At 44.4% G+C, this 17,186-nt stretch overlaps 1 protein-coding gene across 1 annotated transcript in view; it reads left to right on the top strand.

The window, feature by feature from the left end:
- Nucleotides 1–17,186, top strand: part of frmd4a (FERM domain containing 4A) — an 80,602-nt gene that overhangs the window by 42,207 nt on the left and 21,209 nt on the right. The window contains 8 exon segments of the mRNA XM_048258045.1: nt 2,001–2,085; nt 3,350–3,406; nt 4,540–4,562; nt 6,677–6,760; nt 8,865–8,930; nt 9,196–9,253; nt 9,956–10,042; nt 17,138–17,186. The exon segment at nt 17,138–17,186 is cut by the window's right edge and continues 28 nt beyond it. Coding sequence (XP_048114002.1) covers nt 2,001–2,085; nt 3,350–3,406; nt 4,540–4,562; nt 6,677–6,760; nt 8,865–8,930; nt 9,196–9,253; nt 9,956–10,042; nt 17,138–17,186 — 509 coding nt within the window.

Here is a 17,186-nt window from a genome sequence, read left to right as displayed (position 1 = left end):
GTGTTTGTGCGTGTACGTGTGTGTGCGTGTGTGTGTACACATACTTGTGTGCTCATTTAACAGGAGCAAATTAGAGAGGTCAATTACAGGCAGGCATATGCATGAACACCTATGAAACGCCCCTGAGCTTCATGTCTGACCTGCCCGCTGAGAGGCCACACAGCCAATCAGATGTTGCCCACATGCTCATTATCACCACCTGAGCCTGCACGTTCCCATCAATCACTGTCACCATGGAAACACGGCTGCCCAGCCTCTACGGCATGCAGAGAGAGAGTGGGATCTGTGTGTGTGTGTGTGTGTGTGTGTGTGTGTGTGTGTGTGTGTGTGTGTGTGTGTGTGTGTGTGTAGGAGGGGTCCTAATTTTTGTATCGTACGAACGTCTGTGATGTCGCTTCAGAATTACTCCATTTGCCTCCAGAGACTCCATTGTGTTTTAGTCACAATGCTCTTACGTAAGTGTATCATCTGATATACACTGTTGTGAATGTGTGTGTGTGTGTGTGTGTTTAAAAAGCTTACATCGGATTAATGCTGCGTATGTATTATTCATTGTGTTGTTTTCCTGGATGTGAGGGCATACTTTGAATAGAAGGTGAAAGATCAGACTAGGGTGACCTAACCATTACAGTGCACTTCCCTCACCCTCACACACACACATATGCTCTCTCTCACACACACACACATGCACGTACAATCCGACAAAATGTATATGCATAACTCAGGAGATTTTTCACACACTGAGGAGATTGTTTCATCTCTCTCTCTCTCTCTCTCTCTCTCTCTCTCTCTCTGTGTGTGTGTGTGTGTGTGTGTGAGATCCACTGGTTTAAATCCTCTCACTCTGCTTGACTGGAGTATTGATTGAGGGAGCTGAACTCTCTGATGTCCCTCCATCCCCCCAACTCTATTAAGCACATTCCCGCTCCAATTAAACCAGCTGCCAATACCATTTTAATCAACTCTCTCCCTCTCACTCTAATTCTCTCTCTCTCTCTCTTGCTCTCTCTCTCTCTCTCACACATAGAGGCACACATTCAATAAAACGCTTCAACTCTTTCAGGGTCAATTGCTTCTTGGCTGCACACAAGTCACCAAGTGTGTGTGTGTGTGTGTGTGTGTGTGTGAATGAGTGATCGCGTGTCCCAGCGAATCTTCACCCCACTGAGGACACTCATCATAGAGCAGCACCCAATCTTTCTCACGTCTCTTACACACATTTGTTTTTGCCTGTTGGTTTGGTTCACACACTATCTCTCCATCTCCCTTCTACTCTTCTCTCTCTCTCTCTCTCTCTCTCTCCCCCCCTCCCCTCTCTCCATCTCCCTTCTACTCTTCTCTGTTTCTCTCTCTCTCCCCCTCTCTCTTCCTCTCCATCTCTCTGCTTGTAGCGAAGTGTGACCAAACGGATTATGTCTGTACTGTCCGTGTGTCCTGTGATGCGATTGTTCTCATTAAATTAAATGAAGGATAAATAAAGGATAAAAATAAATACATAAAAAAATTCAAGAATTTTGTTGCATCTGACAGCTAGACTCTTCTCAACCAGCCTCGGAGATGTTTACACAAGACACCCTCACATTCAGACAGTTGTACTAGTATAAACAACATAGTTCATATACATATTTGTATACGTTGAGTGCAAGACAGTGAGTGTGTGTGTCTGTGTCTGTGTGTGTCTGTGTTATGATGTGTGGGGTGTGATGACCCCTTGTGGCCAGAGTTGAAAAATGTTCAATGTGCAGAAATGGATGTGTGATATGTGTAGGATAGCATTCGATTTGACCACAGAGAAGTAAGGTGAAGAGAATTCAAAAGTAGGAATGCTGCTAAAAACGCTGGAAGTGAATGATAACAGATTTGAGACATGGTCTTGTATGCAGGTCTAGAGTGTTTTAGCAACATCACTGAAATAAACATGTGAGATATAGTGTTCAAAGTCCCGTTTCGGTTCTTGACGTGTTCTATTAAACACAGTCTCATCTCTCTTCTCTCTGCAGGTTCTACATTGAGAGTATATCCTACCTGAAGGACAATGCTACCATCGAGCTCTTCTTCCTCAATGCAAAGTCTTGCATATATAAGGCAAGTTGTGTGTGTGTGTGTGTGTGTGTGTGTGTGTGTGTGTGTGTGGACTAAATGGACTAAATGTTGTGATGTTCATGTCCTGCCGCTAGAGGATGTCTGTGTGAGGGTTTGTGTGTGTGTGTGTGTGTGTGTGTGTGTGTGTGTGTGTGTGTGTGTGTGTGTGTATGTGTGTGTGTGACAGATAAAGGGGGGAGTGAATTACAAAGCCCAGATAACCTCCACCTCAATAACTTGAATATTCATCCAGAGCTCAGGAAGCAGCTTGTCTGGAAACTCTCTCTCCTCTATCGAACTCTCTCTCTTTCCCTCTCTCTCTCTTTCTCTCAATCTGTATGATGTATGGCTGTTTGCTATCTCATTCATTCTCCTTTTGTCCTTAATGTCATGAGAAGTAATAAATTCACGTCGAAAAACACAAATGTTCACAACATAGACACAATACACATAGACACACACACACACACACACACACACACACACACACACACACACACACACACACACGCCTTATCTAATCTGTCTCTATCGATACACTTCCGGCAGTGCCTGTGTTATCTTTCAGAGAGATTTGGGTTCACTGCTGAAGCCTGATGCTCCAACCACAGCGCTATGCTCTCACAGTGTTCCTCTGACAGAGTCCAGACTGCAGCCTTACATACACACACAGGAAAGGTCCCAGATTGTGACGCATACACACACACACACACACACACATACACACACACACACACACACACACACACACACACACACACACACACACACACACACACACACACACACACACACACACACACACACACACACACACACACACACATGTGTTTGTGTTCTGAAGAATTTCTCCTTTCCATTATTGGCCCTTATCTTTTTTTTAATTAACTTCTTATGTGTGTGTGAGTAAATCCTCAGATTACCTTCCTGTGTGTGCGTGCGTGCGTGTGTGTGTGTGTGTGTGTGTGTGTGTGTGTGTGTGTGTGTGTGTGTCTTTGATGGGAGCGCATTCCTTACATTCTTGACCCCCCCTGAGTTAATGATAATGAAGTGTGTTACTCATGTGAATAGACGAATAGGGGGTGGGCCAAGGTACCTTAAGGATTCATACTCCTCTCACCTTACACACCCTCTATTCTCTGTTCTTGTGTGTGTGTGTGTGTGTGTGTGTGTGTGTGTGTGTGTGTGTGTGTGTGTGTGTGTGTGTGTGTGTGTGTGTATGCGCCTATGACCCAAAAATGAACTCTCTCTGTCTCCTTTTCTGCAGGAGCTGATTGAGGTGGACAGTGAGGTAGTCTTTGAGCTGGCCTCCTACATTCTCCAGGTATGGCCTGACCACCATGCCCGACACACCAAGCACGAGGATACACACACAGTCTTCCTTTTAAAATCCCCATATCACCTTGCGATAGGCCACTCACTAAATTATTATGTTTAACTTATACATTTATCTTGTAGCATGTAGCCACTTTTAGCATGTAAGGCCTGGTAGGCCTGGCTCCTATTGTTTTCATGGTGTCTTTGAGATGATTGTGTCTTGTTGTTTTCTTAGAGTGAAACAAACGTCATGTTGTTTGCGCATTCCGGCCTGCTTTGAATGGCGCAGTCATTTGGTTTTCTATGGTTAGCCTAGACAGCTGCTGCTAGCTTAGCTCGCTAACTGTTACCTCAGACTAGCAAAAATGATGAGAGGTATTTGAAGTGCTTGTGTAGTTTCATACTTAAATGAATAATACTCTAAATGGAGCTCGGGATGTGAAACGTAATGAGGTGCAGATAGAATACTGACAGCTGAGTGACACATGCAATTGTCTAATGGCTGTTCTGGTCACAGTCTTTCAGTATCGAGAGAGGCGTCGGTGCTTGAACAAAGACAGAACGTCTGCTGAGGAAATGACACTTTAGAATTGAATAGGACCAATTTTAGCTTCCCTAAACCCATCTGACCGTCACTGCCCTGTTCTGACGGTAAATTAGTGGCCTTATATGTGTTATTAGTTTCCCATCAGGGCCATTGTCTTCTGTCTGCCTCTCGGTCTGTCTACGGGACACTATTCTCATAATGTCTAACCTTTAGAGTGAAAGGCCACCACTGCCCTGCTGTGTGTTTTGTGTGTGTGTGTGTGTGTGTGTGTGTGTGTGTGTGTGTGTGTGTGTGTGTGTGTGTGTCACTCTGATTGTTGTATCAGATATCATTTGGGTTTGACCTTTTGATGGACCAACTCCAGCTGAGACAGACTGATTCCCACTGATTTAGGACAGCACTTTAACGACACACACACACACACACACACACACACACACACGAGAGAAGGGCTCCTTATGACATTGTATGTGATCTATTTGTTTTCTTCTTTACCTCACTCTCTGAACCCTGGCACTCTCCATACCTCACTCTCTGAACCCTGGCACTCTCCATACCTCACTCTCTGAACCCTGGCACTCTTCCTGTGGTAGGAGGCGAAAGGAGACTTTAGCAGGTAAGAGCACCACGCATTCTCTCTGTTCTCTGAAAACTGTTTCCTGTGTGTGTCTCAGCCTCCAGGGTTAGTGGGCTCTGCAGCGGCGTGCAGCTGTTATCAGCATGCTGTGTGTGACGCACGCTTGACACCAAGCATTAGTGCAGGGTGTGTGTGTGTGTGTGTGTGTGTGTGTGTGTGTGTGTGTGTGTGTGAGACGCAGGCCACAGTAGCTACATGCTCCTCCTCCTCTTGCTATCTCTCTTACACACACACACACACACATGCACATCTGCACACGGACACGTTTGCACACATACACAAGCACACACAGAGACACAGACACAGACACACACACACACACACACACACACACACACACATGCACACATACACAAGCACACACACATGCACACATACACAAGCACACACAGAGACACAGACACACACACACAAACATAAGACTTCCCTAGAGAAATGGATTGAGACAGACAGAATGAATGAATGAATGAGGGAGTGAATGCAGTGGGAACAGAGGGAGAGGGAAAGAATGGAATGTAGAGGGTAAACAGTGTTGCATTACAAACACACACACACACACACACACACACACAGCCACACGCACACACACAGCCACACACCAATCCTGTGCTCTTTCCTCTAGTTGAAATAATAAACTGACATTTAGCAATCCATCTTTAATACAATCCAAATATATGCACTCACACTTTTTGGCTGTTGTGGATCTTGTTGTCTTGTCGTTTCTTGAAGCTTATTAATGTCATAGGAAGCCACTGAAGGGAGTAGACATTGTCTGCTCTTTGTCTCCAAAACTCAGTTAGCCCATTCACCTAAATAATCCAGTTAGGCAGCATCCGCCTAACTAAATAATAGACAGCATTCAGTTTCAGGGTCTGTGAGCCGTGAGACAGAGATAGCAGACCGGGTGGGATGGGTGTAGGGACAGGACAGGACAGGACACAACACGACACACACTCACAATCACAATTTCTATTGCTCTGTGTCTTACTAGCTATGAAGGCCTATCAATGATCTACCTATCGTTCTATCTATCTATCTATCTATCTATCTATCTATCTTTTTCAGTTTTTATTTTCACATTCTCTCTTTGCAGATGTGTGTGTGTGTTTGAAAGAGGTAGAGAGAGAGAGAGAGGGAGGGAAAGTGTGTCAGCAGTAAGGGTTTTAATTGCGCTGCTGTTATCCAAGCTTGGTTAGCCGTGACACTCTGCTAGCTGATTTAACACTGAACTGTCTGACGAATGATGAAGATGTTAACGTACACCAGACCATCTCAGATTACTTATGTGTGTGTGTGTGTGTGTGTGTGTGTGTGTGTGTGTGTGTGTGTGTGGGGGTATTAGTGTGGGAGAGTGTGGGTGTGTATTTGTGTTTGAAGACAGCATTTTTCATTTCTTTAAAGTGGTGGTTTTCACACGGGTGTATGCTTGCAGTGTGTGTACGTGTGTCTGTGTATGTGTGTGAGAGAGCCACTGATGTAAAGTGAAAACAGAGCTAACCTCTGACCTCACTTCCTGTTTCAAATGGGAAACATAAATAAACATGGTGTCCTATGGAGCAATGGAATGTGAAGCGCACCCACACACACACACACACACACACACACAATAGCACCACCCCTCTCTGATATATAGTTACAGTAACCGTCACACAGTCACAAAACATTCATTGCCCTGTGAGAGTAGAGCAGGCCTTAGATGTCCAAGCCCAAAACTCGACTGAGTCCAGTTCCCTGAGAGGGCTTTTGTAGGTTGTTGACCAGGCCAAGCTGTACGCTGGAAAAGGCACAGTAAGCACTAGTACTACTAGAAAAGCTGTTCCAAGAATGGGAATGTTTATAGCATATCCATAGGGCATAGAGATTGTTATATGTTTTATATATTTGAATCGATCCCACAGAAGAATGGGTTTTGATTTGTGTCTGTGATCTCCAATGGGATGGGATTCTGGGAGTTGTAGGCTGATGGTTGTGTTTGTGTGATCATCATTGGAATGGGATTCTGGGAGTTGTAGGCTGATGGTTGTGTTTGTGTGATCATCATTGGAATGGGATTCTGGGAGTTGTAGGCTGATGGTTGTGTTTGTGTTATGCAGTAACGATGCCACGAGGGGTGACCTGAAGAAGCTGCCCGCTCTGCCCACGCAAGCTCTCAAAGAGCACCCGTCACTGGCCTACTGGTGAGTCTGTCTACAGTAGGGCTTTGACTTTTGCCCAAAAATCATATTCGAAGTTCGTTTGTTTATTAATATTAAAATTCGAATATATTCGAATATGTATTAATAATATTTTAACCATTAAATGTCTTCCGTAAGACCGATATTGGTATCAAACTTAAGTTCTATTTGTTCTGTCCACCAGAGGGCAGTGTATCAGTCAATGTCAATAGACTACGTGCACGAAAGGCTGAGTAAATGCGTGTGTCAAAATTGTTATTATTGAGCATAGGGCTGGGCGATACAACGATAGCGATATGTATAGCACATGTAATCGATATCAATAAAAAATATGTTCGATAGAACATTCATAATTAAAAGCAACACACACCTCCTGCCTTATTTTGTCCATAAATAAAATAGGCTAAATATATCTTGCATTGTAGTATGTCAAACTCTACCAGAGTAGGCGGTAGAAGTAGGCCTAACGTTACCTCACCACAGACTCTCCTTGCCCCGTGCACTCTCTCTCTCTCCCTCTCAACAGGCGCATCCCTCCTCAGCATGCACATGTAATCCAAACATTAATCGTGCAAGACGACTGGCTAAATTGCTATTAAATCCGGTTTTGAATTTGTTCAAAACTACTGCATTCAAATTGACTGCTAAATTCTAATCATCTCAATCCCAATGCAAATGGAAAAGTATTTTCCAAGACTCAAACGGGCCTGTCCCAAGGAGAAAAAGTATTCAATTGAAACTTAAACACACGTGGGGAAACTGAACAGTCTAACCATAGACTATGATAAACTAGCAAATTAAGCTAACGTTACTTTGTTTACAATATTTCCAGGCTTCAACCAGTGCTGCTTTTCATTCAGACTTATCTGCACATTTATTTATTTAAGTGTTTTTAATGATTGTGTTGCCATTTCTTTTCCCTGTTTGCTTTGATTGATAACTAAGGTGATTAAAATCAGAGGAAGGTTAAGTTTAAAATAAAAATGTTTATGTGGGAGCTGCTCACTAAGCGCGAACCAGCCAGGATGCTAACCTACAGGAGCCCAGATGGCCAATAATAGCCTTGCTAATGAGCTCGCCATTTCACTTCAGAAGGCGTGAAAAAAACCTCGGAATCTGAATTGAAAACAACGTTTAGGCTACAACCAAATACATTTACAAAAAATATTTCCATAGGCTACAGGTTCGAATATTAAGAGATCCCTAAAATTCGTTCGAATATCTTTAATTTTTAAAATAATCGAATTATATTCGAATAACGAAGTTCGGAGTCAAAGCCCTAGTCTACAGTTTGCTCTCTCACACACACACACACACACACACACACACACACACACACACACTACCCTCTCTCTCTTTCTCTCTCTCTCTCTCTCACACCTACTCGTGCATCTTCATAGCCTCTGAGTAAACACTTAAAATCCCTTAAGGTCAACACTTAAAATCCCTTAAGGTCAACACTTAAAATCCCTTAAGGTCCCTTAAGGTCATCACTTAAAATCCCTTAAGGTCAACACTTAAAATCCCTTAAGGTCCCTTAAGGTCATCACTTAAAATCCCTTAAGGTCAACACTTAAAATCCCTTAAGGTCCCTTAAGGTCATCACTTAAAATCCCTTAAGGTCAACACTTAAAATCCCTTAAGGTCCCTTAAGGTCATCACTTAAAATCCCTTAAGGTAAACACTTAAGGTCCCTTAAGGTCATCAATGTACAAATGATCAATTATCAATTGCACTTAAGTAGCTATGACTATATACTTATACAGTACTGCCTAGAACGCACGCACACAGACACAGACACACACACACACACACACACACACACACACACACACACACACACACATAGACACACACACACACACACACACTCTCTCTCTCTCTCTCTCCATCTGCAAGGTTACACAACCGCAATCAGCAGGATTTTTTCCCCCGTAATTGAAACAGGCTGACGGCTGTGTTCTCATGCTTTTCCTGCCACAAAACTGTCATCTGCAAATCCTATAGCACTGAACACGCTCTCTCTTTCTCTCCCTCCCTCTCTCGCTCTGTGTGTGTGTGTGTGTGTGTGTGTGTGTGTGTGTGTGTGTGTGTTTGCCTTTTACAGTGAGGACCGAGTCATTGAGCACTACAAGAAGCTGAGCGGTCAGTCCAGGGGCCAGGCCATTGTGAAGTAAGTGTGCAGACCACATAAAACAAACACAGCCTTAAATTAAATCACCGAAACAAAGGACGAGTTGCTGTTCGTAGACTCTGTTCCCTTTGAGTCTTGACTGTGTGTTTATATGTGTGAATTTGTACACATCTGTTTGTTTTGTCAACTGCATGCCTGTGTGTGTGTGTTGTGTTTGTTTGCAGCACTTGTCTGTGTGTTAGGTGGCATTTTCCAGTGTCAGTAGTGCTGTGTTTCTCCAACTCTGTTTTCCTGTCTTCCTCAGCTACATGAGTGTAATGGAGTCCTTGCCCACATATGGAGTGCATTACTATGCTGTAAAGGTGGGTGCCTCCTGAGCACTTTGCAGGCAATGAGAATGCAAGCATAAGGTTGACTTATGCATCACACACTTATACACATGCACACACACACACACACACACACACACACACACACACACACACAAAACACAAACACACACACACACACACACATTCATGGGTATAAACACACATGCAGATGCTGAAACACATAAAAGTACTCATGCAAGCATACTGCAACAGCACACGTACAAGGCTTTGTTTCTCTTGAAACAGACACAAATGAATTCGGAAATGACTGTTTGGCATGCATGATTTTAGACAAACACAGACACACATGCACACAAACACAGACACACACACATACACCTGCGCACACACACACACGTGCGCAGATCACTTGCAAGCTTTTTAAAGTGGGTGTCACGGTGTGATTCATCACATTTCATGTCACAGGTCACTGTTTAAGTGTGCCGCAGTGATATGGTCTGCCATTACTAACACTCGCACTGTTACACACACACACACACACACACACACACACACACACACACACACGCATCCTAACACATGTGCGCTCATGAGTGCATTGACAGACACCAGAGTGCTATTAGAGAACACATGGCACGTGATTGGGTGTTTGTGTCCTCACCTTCTCACGCTATCTCTCTCTTCTCCTCCTCCTCCACACTCTTCATCCCTCTCTTTCTTGTCGTCTCTCAGGACAAGCAGGGCATCCCGTGGTGGCTGGGCCTCAGCTACAAGGGCATCTTCCAGTACGACTACCAGGACAAGGTCAAACCCAGGAAGGTAAGGGGAAAAACAGTCGCTCCCTGTTTAAGCACTTTTACACACACACACAAACACACACATTTTCTCTCTCTATCTCTCTCTCTCTCTCTCTCTCTCTCACACACACACACACACACACACACACACACACACACACACACACACACACACACTCAAAACACACATAGTCGTATCATGAGTTTCCATGCCGTGTTCTTCATGTTTATTCCAATCCTATGAATTTGTGAAAGGAAGAATGTTAGTGCAGCATTCATTTTTGCTTAAGTCCACATGCTGACTTCTCAGTGAGTGAGCATGAGTGAATGTGTGTGATTGTTTTGGCTCATTCTTGTGCATGTCAGGAAAAGAGTTCCAGCAAGAGACCAGGGGCCGTATTCACAAAGCCTTTTATCTTATCACTAGGAGTACTCCTAAATCGCACTAAAAGATTTTAGCTAGGAGTTTTCTCTTAAAAGTTATTCACAAAGCCTTTCAGACCTACTCTTAGTAAGGAAAAATGACAACTCCTAAACTAAGAGTGAGTCTTCGTTGCTATGGATGACGTCATTACTCATGCACGAGCTTGACTGAAGTGACCACCTTGATTGGCTGATGATTGTAACGGGGAATGATTCCAAACACCTCCCTTCACGATGATGAGTGACAGGTGACAGGTCTGAGAATGCGTCGCTACACACAAGTAGTCTGCGAAGGACGAAGATGATGAATAACTGAATAAAAAGGCCTAGCCTAAATGAATAAAGAGTAAGGCAAAACAAATAGCCTAGTAGCCTAATAAAACATAGGCCTACAGATTGATGCAGTAGGCTAGGCTATCTTTGCAACATTATTAAATTAATCTGTCACCATATGCCTACGTTTGCAAAGAGGAGAACATTTTAATTTGATTCACAATGAAACGTTACATTTAATTTACATGTTGACAATAAGTAGTTTTGGTTGTTGTTGGTGGCGTTATAGCATCCCTTTTATGCCTACAATGCAAAATTGTTCCCTCATGATTGGAAGCTCCTGTTAAGCATACCCATTTCAAAAACATCATAGCGTGAAATGCCACAAAAAGCTGTTTGTGAATAGGTCTTAGTGAGTTAGGAGTCCTCTCGACTTCTTTTAGGCTGTCCCAGACTTAGGTGCTACTTTTAGGTCTAAAATGCTTCGTGAATTACTTTTAGTGAAAAAAATGAAGAGTCCTAGAGTTAGGAGTGACATTATTTTTAGGACTTGCTCCTAAATTCGTGAATACGGCCCCAGATAGAGAGTTCTGATAATGCAGAAGTATTTCATTAGTTGTAGTTCATCAGTATGATTTACCAGAAATTGGAAGTACAGCGGTAAACCTTGTGATAGTGTGTACTGTATGTGTATGTCTGTGTGTATAGTGTAGTGTAGTGTATAGCATATGATCACACACTTCTCAACTCACATTGACCTTTGACCTAATGACTTCACCTATGAGCTGCCACACCTTTTAACCTCTGGGGATGACATATGAGCCTGACTGACTGGTGATGTTTGGAGGTTGTGACCTTGCAACATCAGACAGAATCAGTCAAAGGTCAACATATTGCAGATGCAGACAGTGACAGTGATTGAACACACACTTACACACACACACACACACAGACACACACACACACGGTCATGCACATTGACTGATCCACAGTGACTGCGCACACACACATATACACACAAACACACACTCCACAACATAGGAATATCACAAAATATTTGAGTCAGATATTCCTTGGAGTAAGTTGGTTGAGTGGTTGAAGTTTGGTGGTACCTATCTGGAAGTAGTTTAGTTTCAGTCAAACATATGTGGCCAACATTCCATTAGCCCACACCCTTTCCCAGATGTACACTCACACACACACACAGACACACACACACACACACACACACACAAATCTGGCAACAATCTGTTATATAGCCTTAGCCTAACAGCATATAACCTTATTCGTTGTATGTATAACCTGTACCAAATGCTAATACTTCATTATGCTTGGTACACACATATGCAGGAGGGTGTTTTGATTGTATTTGTATATTTGGTGGTATCATATATTTCATCATCCCCAAAGCCAAACCCCAGGGCTGGTGTACTACTCATCAGAAACACTGCTGTGTTGGCAGGTGTGTGTGTGTGTGTGTGTGTGTGTGTGTGTGTGTGTGTGTGTGTGTGTGTGTGTGTGTGTGTGTGGTGCATGGCGGAAGAAAAGGACGTCTTTTGAGTGGTGGAAAAAATGTGTTTGGACACATTTCCCCAAAAGCAGTGACTATAAATAGCGTTCAAAGCAGTGTGCACGTCGGCCGTGCGTGAAGCGAGTCGCAGCGGCTTATTTAGAGTCAAGCTCTGGTTCACATCATTGTGAAACGCATGCAGAGGGAGTGGAGGGATGGAGAGATGGAGAGAGAGATGGAGAGAGAAGGAGAGATGGAGAGAGAGAGAGAAGTGCTGAAGGGGAAAATGAAGTGTTTGCATGTGTGTGTGTGTGTGTGTGTGTGTGTGTGTGTGTGTGTGTGTGTGTGTGTGTGTGTGTGTGTGTGTGTGTGTGTGTGTGTGTGTGTGTGGCCAAGTGGAGAGGCTTCAGCAGCATCCAAGCGATTCCCCAGCCCTGCTGTTGAGTGACAGGTCCCCTACCAGACTGCCCAGCCTCTCACAGGACATTTCCCTGAGAGTTGAAAAGTAAAAGCAACAGCGGATGCTAAAATAAAAGTCTGGAAAAAGTTTGTGAGGGAGGTCTGAAATTTCTATCTCAAACACACACACACACACACACACACACACACACACACACACACACACACACACACACACACAGATCGGTGTGGCCCAGTCCCTCCCCATTTTCACCACTGATGCCCTAACAAGACTCATTACACCGTCCAGACGGGACGTCTCACCACCACCAGCTTTTCACACACACACACACACGCACACACACACACACACACACCCACATCTCACCACCATCCATCAGCTTCACGAGCCGCATTCCAATCCAGCGTCCCCATTCCCGCGGCGTTCCTCCCCTCCCGTCAATCCCGCAGTATTCCACAGCATTCCGTAAGGATCTGTAAGCCAGCGGTTTGCACCACAGCTGCTGGGAGTCAGGAAGCAGAGCTGACCCGGCTCTTAATGCCACCGCCAGACGCGTGGGACTGTAAAACACACACACACACACACACTCACACACACACACACACACTCACACACGCACGCACGCACGCACGCACGCACGTGTCTTTATCAATATAGTGTCTTTATCGCTAAGGCCAGATTTGCATGTCTGATTCAGATTTGTTGAGGAAACCCCATCAAACACAGTGTATTGGATAGTCTGATGTTTTGAAGTGTTGAGATCTGGGGGCCTTGCTGATCACTTTAGATGCTTTTATAGGTTGATTCACCCTTTGCAGACACGTGACTTAGTCATGTGATAGAGCCATGCTATTCGGCAAAAAGATAGGAGACGTGGGAGCTAGTTGGACTCTAGTCTAATCACAGTGCTTCAGCTTGTGGGTTTGTGTTCTTCTCAACCCACTCATCTGGGTGGGTAGGTCCCAGGAGATGTGGTGAGGCATATGCAGGTGTGTGTGGCTTCATTAAACTAAACCACACACAGTAAAAGTCCCTCTTTCCTGCTGAGTGACTCATTGAGTGGTGAAGTTCATGTGAATTAATTTAAGATGTGTTTGTGTGCTACATGTGAGTAAATATATTTGCTCGCGTGTGCGCACATGTGTGTGTGACTGTGTTTCAGTTTTTATGTGTTTGTGCGCACATCTTAAAGGTATACTATGCAGGTTTAGGTATTTAAAGTCGCAATGTATTTATATATTGTAAATAGCAAACTTCTCGTGACTTATCCCCCCTGTACACAATGCAAATGCTTTTGTTGTGGAGGTGAAGGATTAACAACATGCAAAAACTATCTCTAAAGAGCTATATCTACTGACAAGGTAATGTTTCATGATTCTTGATAGTTTTGGCGGGGCGCAGCTCTTGAAAGTTGCATAGCTGCTTTTCTCAGTAGGGACTCGCTACATCTATGCTGTATAGCTATGCTAGGTGAACGATTCGCCTATTACAAGTTCGTTTACCATCAAATTGGCTTCATAAAGGTGAAAATCTTCCATAGTGTGCCTTTAATGTGTATGTGTATATAGGCCAAATAACCAACATTACCGTAACTTCCGTAAGATTTTTCCTGTGGCCTTTTAAGAGACAATTATTTTCTGCTCCTTTTGTCCAACTGTTTTTGCTCTATAGCATATTATGACTCCATGTGTTTCACACTGTTTCTTTATCCAAACCTGGAGTCAGAATTCTTAAGCAACTTCTGCTAACTCACCCCAGAAGAGAGCTCTCCAGTGAAACAGAGAACCTGTTTTTCTGAAACATGTGACAAGTTGGAAATGCACAGAGCTGACAGTATTAATGGTGCATGAAGGATTGGCTCCATGTCCTTGAACTGGGTGTGAAAATCCCCCAGGATGTATTTTCGAGGAGCTGTGTGTGTGTGTGTGTGTGTGTGTGTGTGTGTGTGTGTTTGTTTACGCATGAGTGTAAATTAGTGTTATAGATGGTCATTTGCTTTGAGGCTCTGATGTCAGTGAGTGTTTAACGGTTGTTTCGGGGGTGCAAACACTCTTCTGCCCAGACCACCAATTGGCCTCCCACCCTGTGTAACGGAACCCCCCCACCCCACCCCTAACCCATCAGTATTACTGTCCCCATGGCAACCCCAGAACATGCTGAAAACATTAGAGTCTGATCTGCTGAACTTGGGAATGCGCTGGGAAGCGTTTCAGTATTTACAATGTGTGTGTGGATTGGAAGTGTGTGTGTGAGTGTGTGTGTTTGTGTGTGTGTGCGTGGGTGTGAGTGCGTCGGTGGATAGGAGAAGAGTTAAGACCTCTCCAGATTGATTCACAGGAAGAGTCTCTGAATGTTAGGCTTACTCATGGATGTAGATTCTCCCTTGGGTCGTGAAGCTGACCCGTGTGTGTGTGTGTGTGTGTGTGTGTGTGTGTGTGTGTGTGTGTGTGTGTGTGTGTGTGTGTGTGTGTGTGTGTGTGATGTATCATGTGTATGGATGTCAGTGGGTGTGGGTACGCTATGTCTGAAGGGGGGACAGTGTATGTGTGTAACATATCCAATAATAGTTACAATGATAATCAGGGCACACCCATGACTTTTACTGGACTACACTCTCTCATTCACACACACACAGACAGGACTGGTCTATGTTCTGCGTGCACACACACACACACACACACACACACACACACACACACACACTTCTAAGAAGTAGGCCTCCACCCACATCAGAACAATGCCCCAAACCTTTGGGCGTGCCCATGTTACCCCAGAATGCTGTGTTCTGGCTGCTAGCTCGCTGCGGCCCATTGGCTGTGAGGAGACGAGACGGAACTCTAGAACCCTCCATTTCACTCCTCGTGTGAGTCCAGTCCTGTGTTCTCCTCTTGTGTTCTTCTGGGGGAACAGGGAGAGAATGTGGCTACTCAGACCATGACACTTTTGTTTTTCTTGTGTGTGTGTGTGTGTGTGTCTGTGTCTATATACAGTAGTGTGTGCTTATGTGTGTGTGTGTGTCTTGTACAGTACGTCTGTGCTTGTGTGTGTGTGTGTGTGTGCTAGTGTGTGTGCTGTAAGATGATTGTGTTTCCGATACCCTTCATCTGTCCATTGTTTTCTCAGGCTGTTAAAATTCTTGGGCTCCCCTCTATTCTCCTCCAGCCCACACCCTCTCTCTCTCTCTCCACCCCCTCTCTCTCTCCTCTCTCTCTTTCCCTCTCTCAATCTCTATCTCTCTCCTCTCTCACTCTCTCTCTCTCTCTCTCTCTCTCTCCCTACATGTCCTCTGTCATGTTTAGGGTAGCAGCTTGTTCCTCTCTGACGACCCCCCCCTCTCATGCCCATGTGTTTAATGGATTCAGTAATTATACCTGTTTACAGTGAGTGGGGCGAAAGTGTTTTTCTTCCAAAGGAAACGGACCTTCCTCTTGTTGTTGTTCCAGTGATGAAGGGGCTCTATACTAAACACTTCCTCTCTGTCTCATTTCTTTTCTCTCTCTCTCTTTTCTTTCTCTCTATTTTCTTTGTCTTTTCCATTGTTCCCTTCTTCACATGTGAAGCTGATGGCTGCTGGACTCTGGTCTGTGTATCGTCATAGCAGCCCTCCCTTAGCAGTGTGTGTGTGTGTGTGTGTGTGTGTGTGTGAGAAACAGAAGTGTTCCTTATGAGTAAATGACTTGGTGTTTGTGTGTGTGTGTGCGTGTGTGTGTGTGTGTGGTGTGTGTGTGTGTGTGAGAGAGAAACAGACAGAAAGAGAGCATACGGGTGTTTGTATGGAGTGGGGGTTGGCAAAGGCTAGGGTTTAAACAAGGGCTGGTTTAAACATAGCAGGAGAGCTCTGTTTGGTAACGTGACTGTGATCCACACACACACACACACACACACGCACACACACACACACACACACACACACACACACACACACACACACAGCTGAATGTGGTGCCTGTGGGAGGATGGAGGGGTCTGATGTGGGTGGAGGTGAAATGTAGACTCCTCCTCTTCCTCCCCCTCCCTCCCTCTCTCCCCCTCTCTCCCCCTCTCCACTCCACTCGTCTTCCAAACACACACACACTCCACTCAGAGGGAGACGAGCTCAGAACTTGGTGTTCTCCCACACTCACAGGAGTTATACACACTTTTGAACACTCACGCACACACACACACACACACACACACACACACACACACACTCAGATGGGATGTTATCCAAGAAGAGAGGACATTAACTAAACTTTTCAAACTTTCCTGTGCTTTTTGGAAATGGGATATTGTTAACAGTTTGGATTACATTTAAGACATCAAGCAGAAACGGAAGCATTGTTTCATGTGAGTGTGTGTGTATTACTGTCGGCCTTTTAATACACACAGACACACACACACAGTGCTGGAACTGGAATTGAAACTAAACCAAAGGAATAGCTGTGTTCCGGACGTTGGATTAAGGTTGTGAGAACGTTTGCTGAGCTGTTTTTCCCCTTGGTCCTCAGGTGTTCCAATGGAGGCAACTGGAGAACCTCTATTTCAGAGAGAAGAAGT

Source organism: Alosa alosa, chromosome 11, assembly GCF_017589495.1.
Source record: "Alosa alosa isolate M-15738 ecotype Scorff River chromosome 11, AALO_Geno_1.1, whole genome shotgun sequence".
Lineage (NCBI taxonomy): Eukaryota > Metazoa > Chordata > Actinopteri > Clupeiformes > Clupeidae > Alosa > Alosa alosa.
Note: the sequence above shows the minus strand (reverse complement) of the source record. Positions and strands in the feature narration are given on the sequence as shown.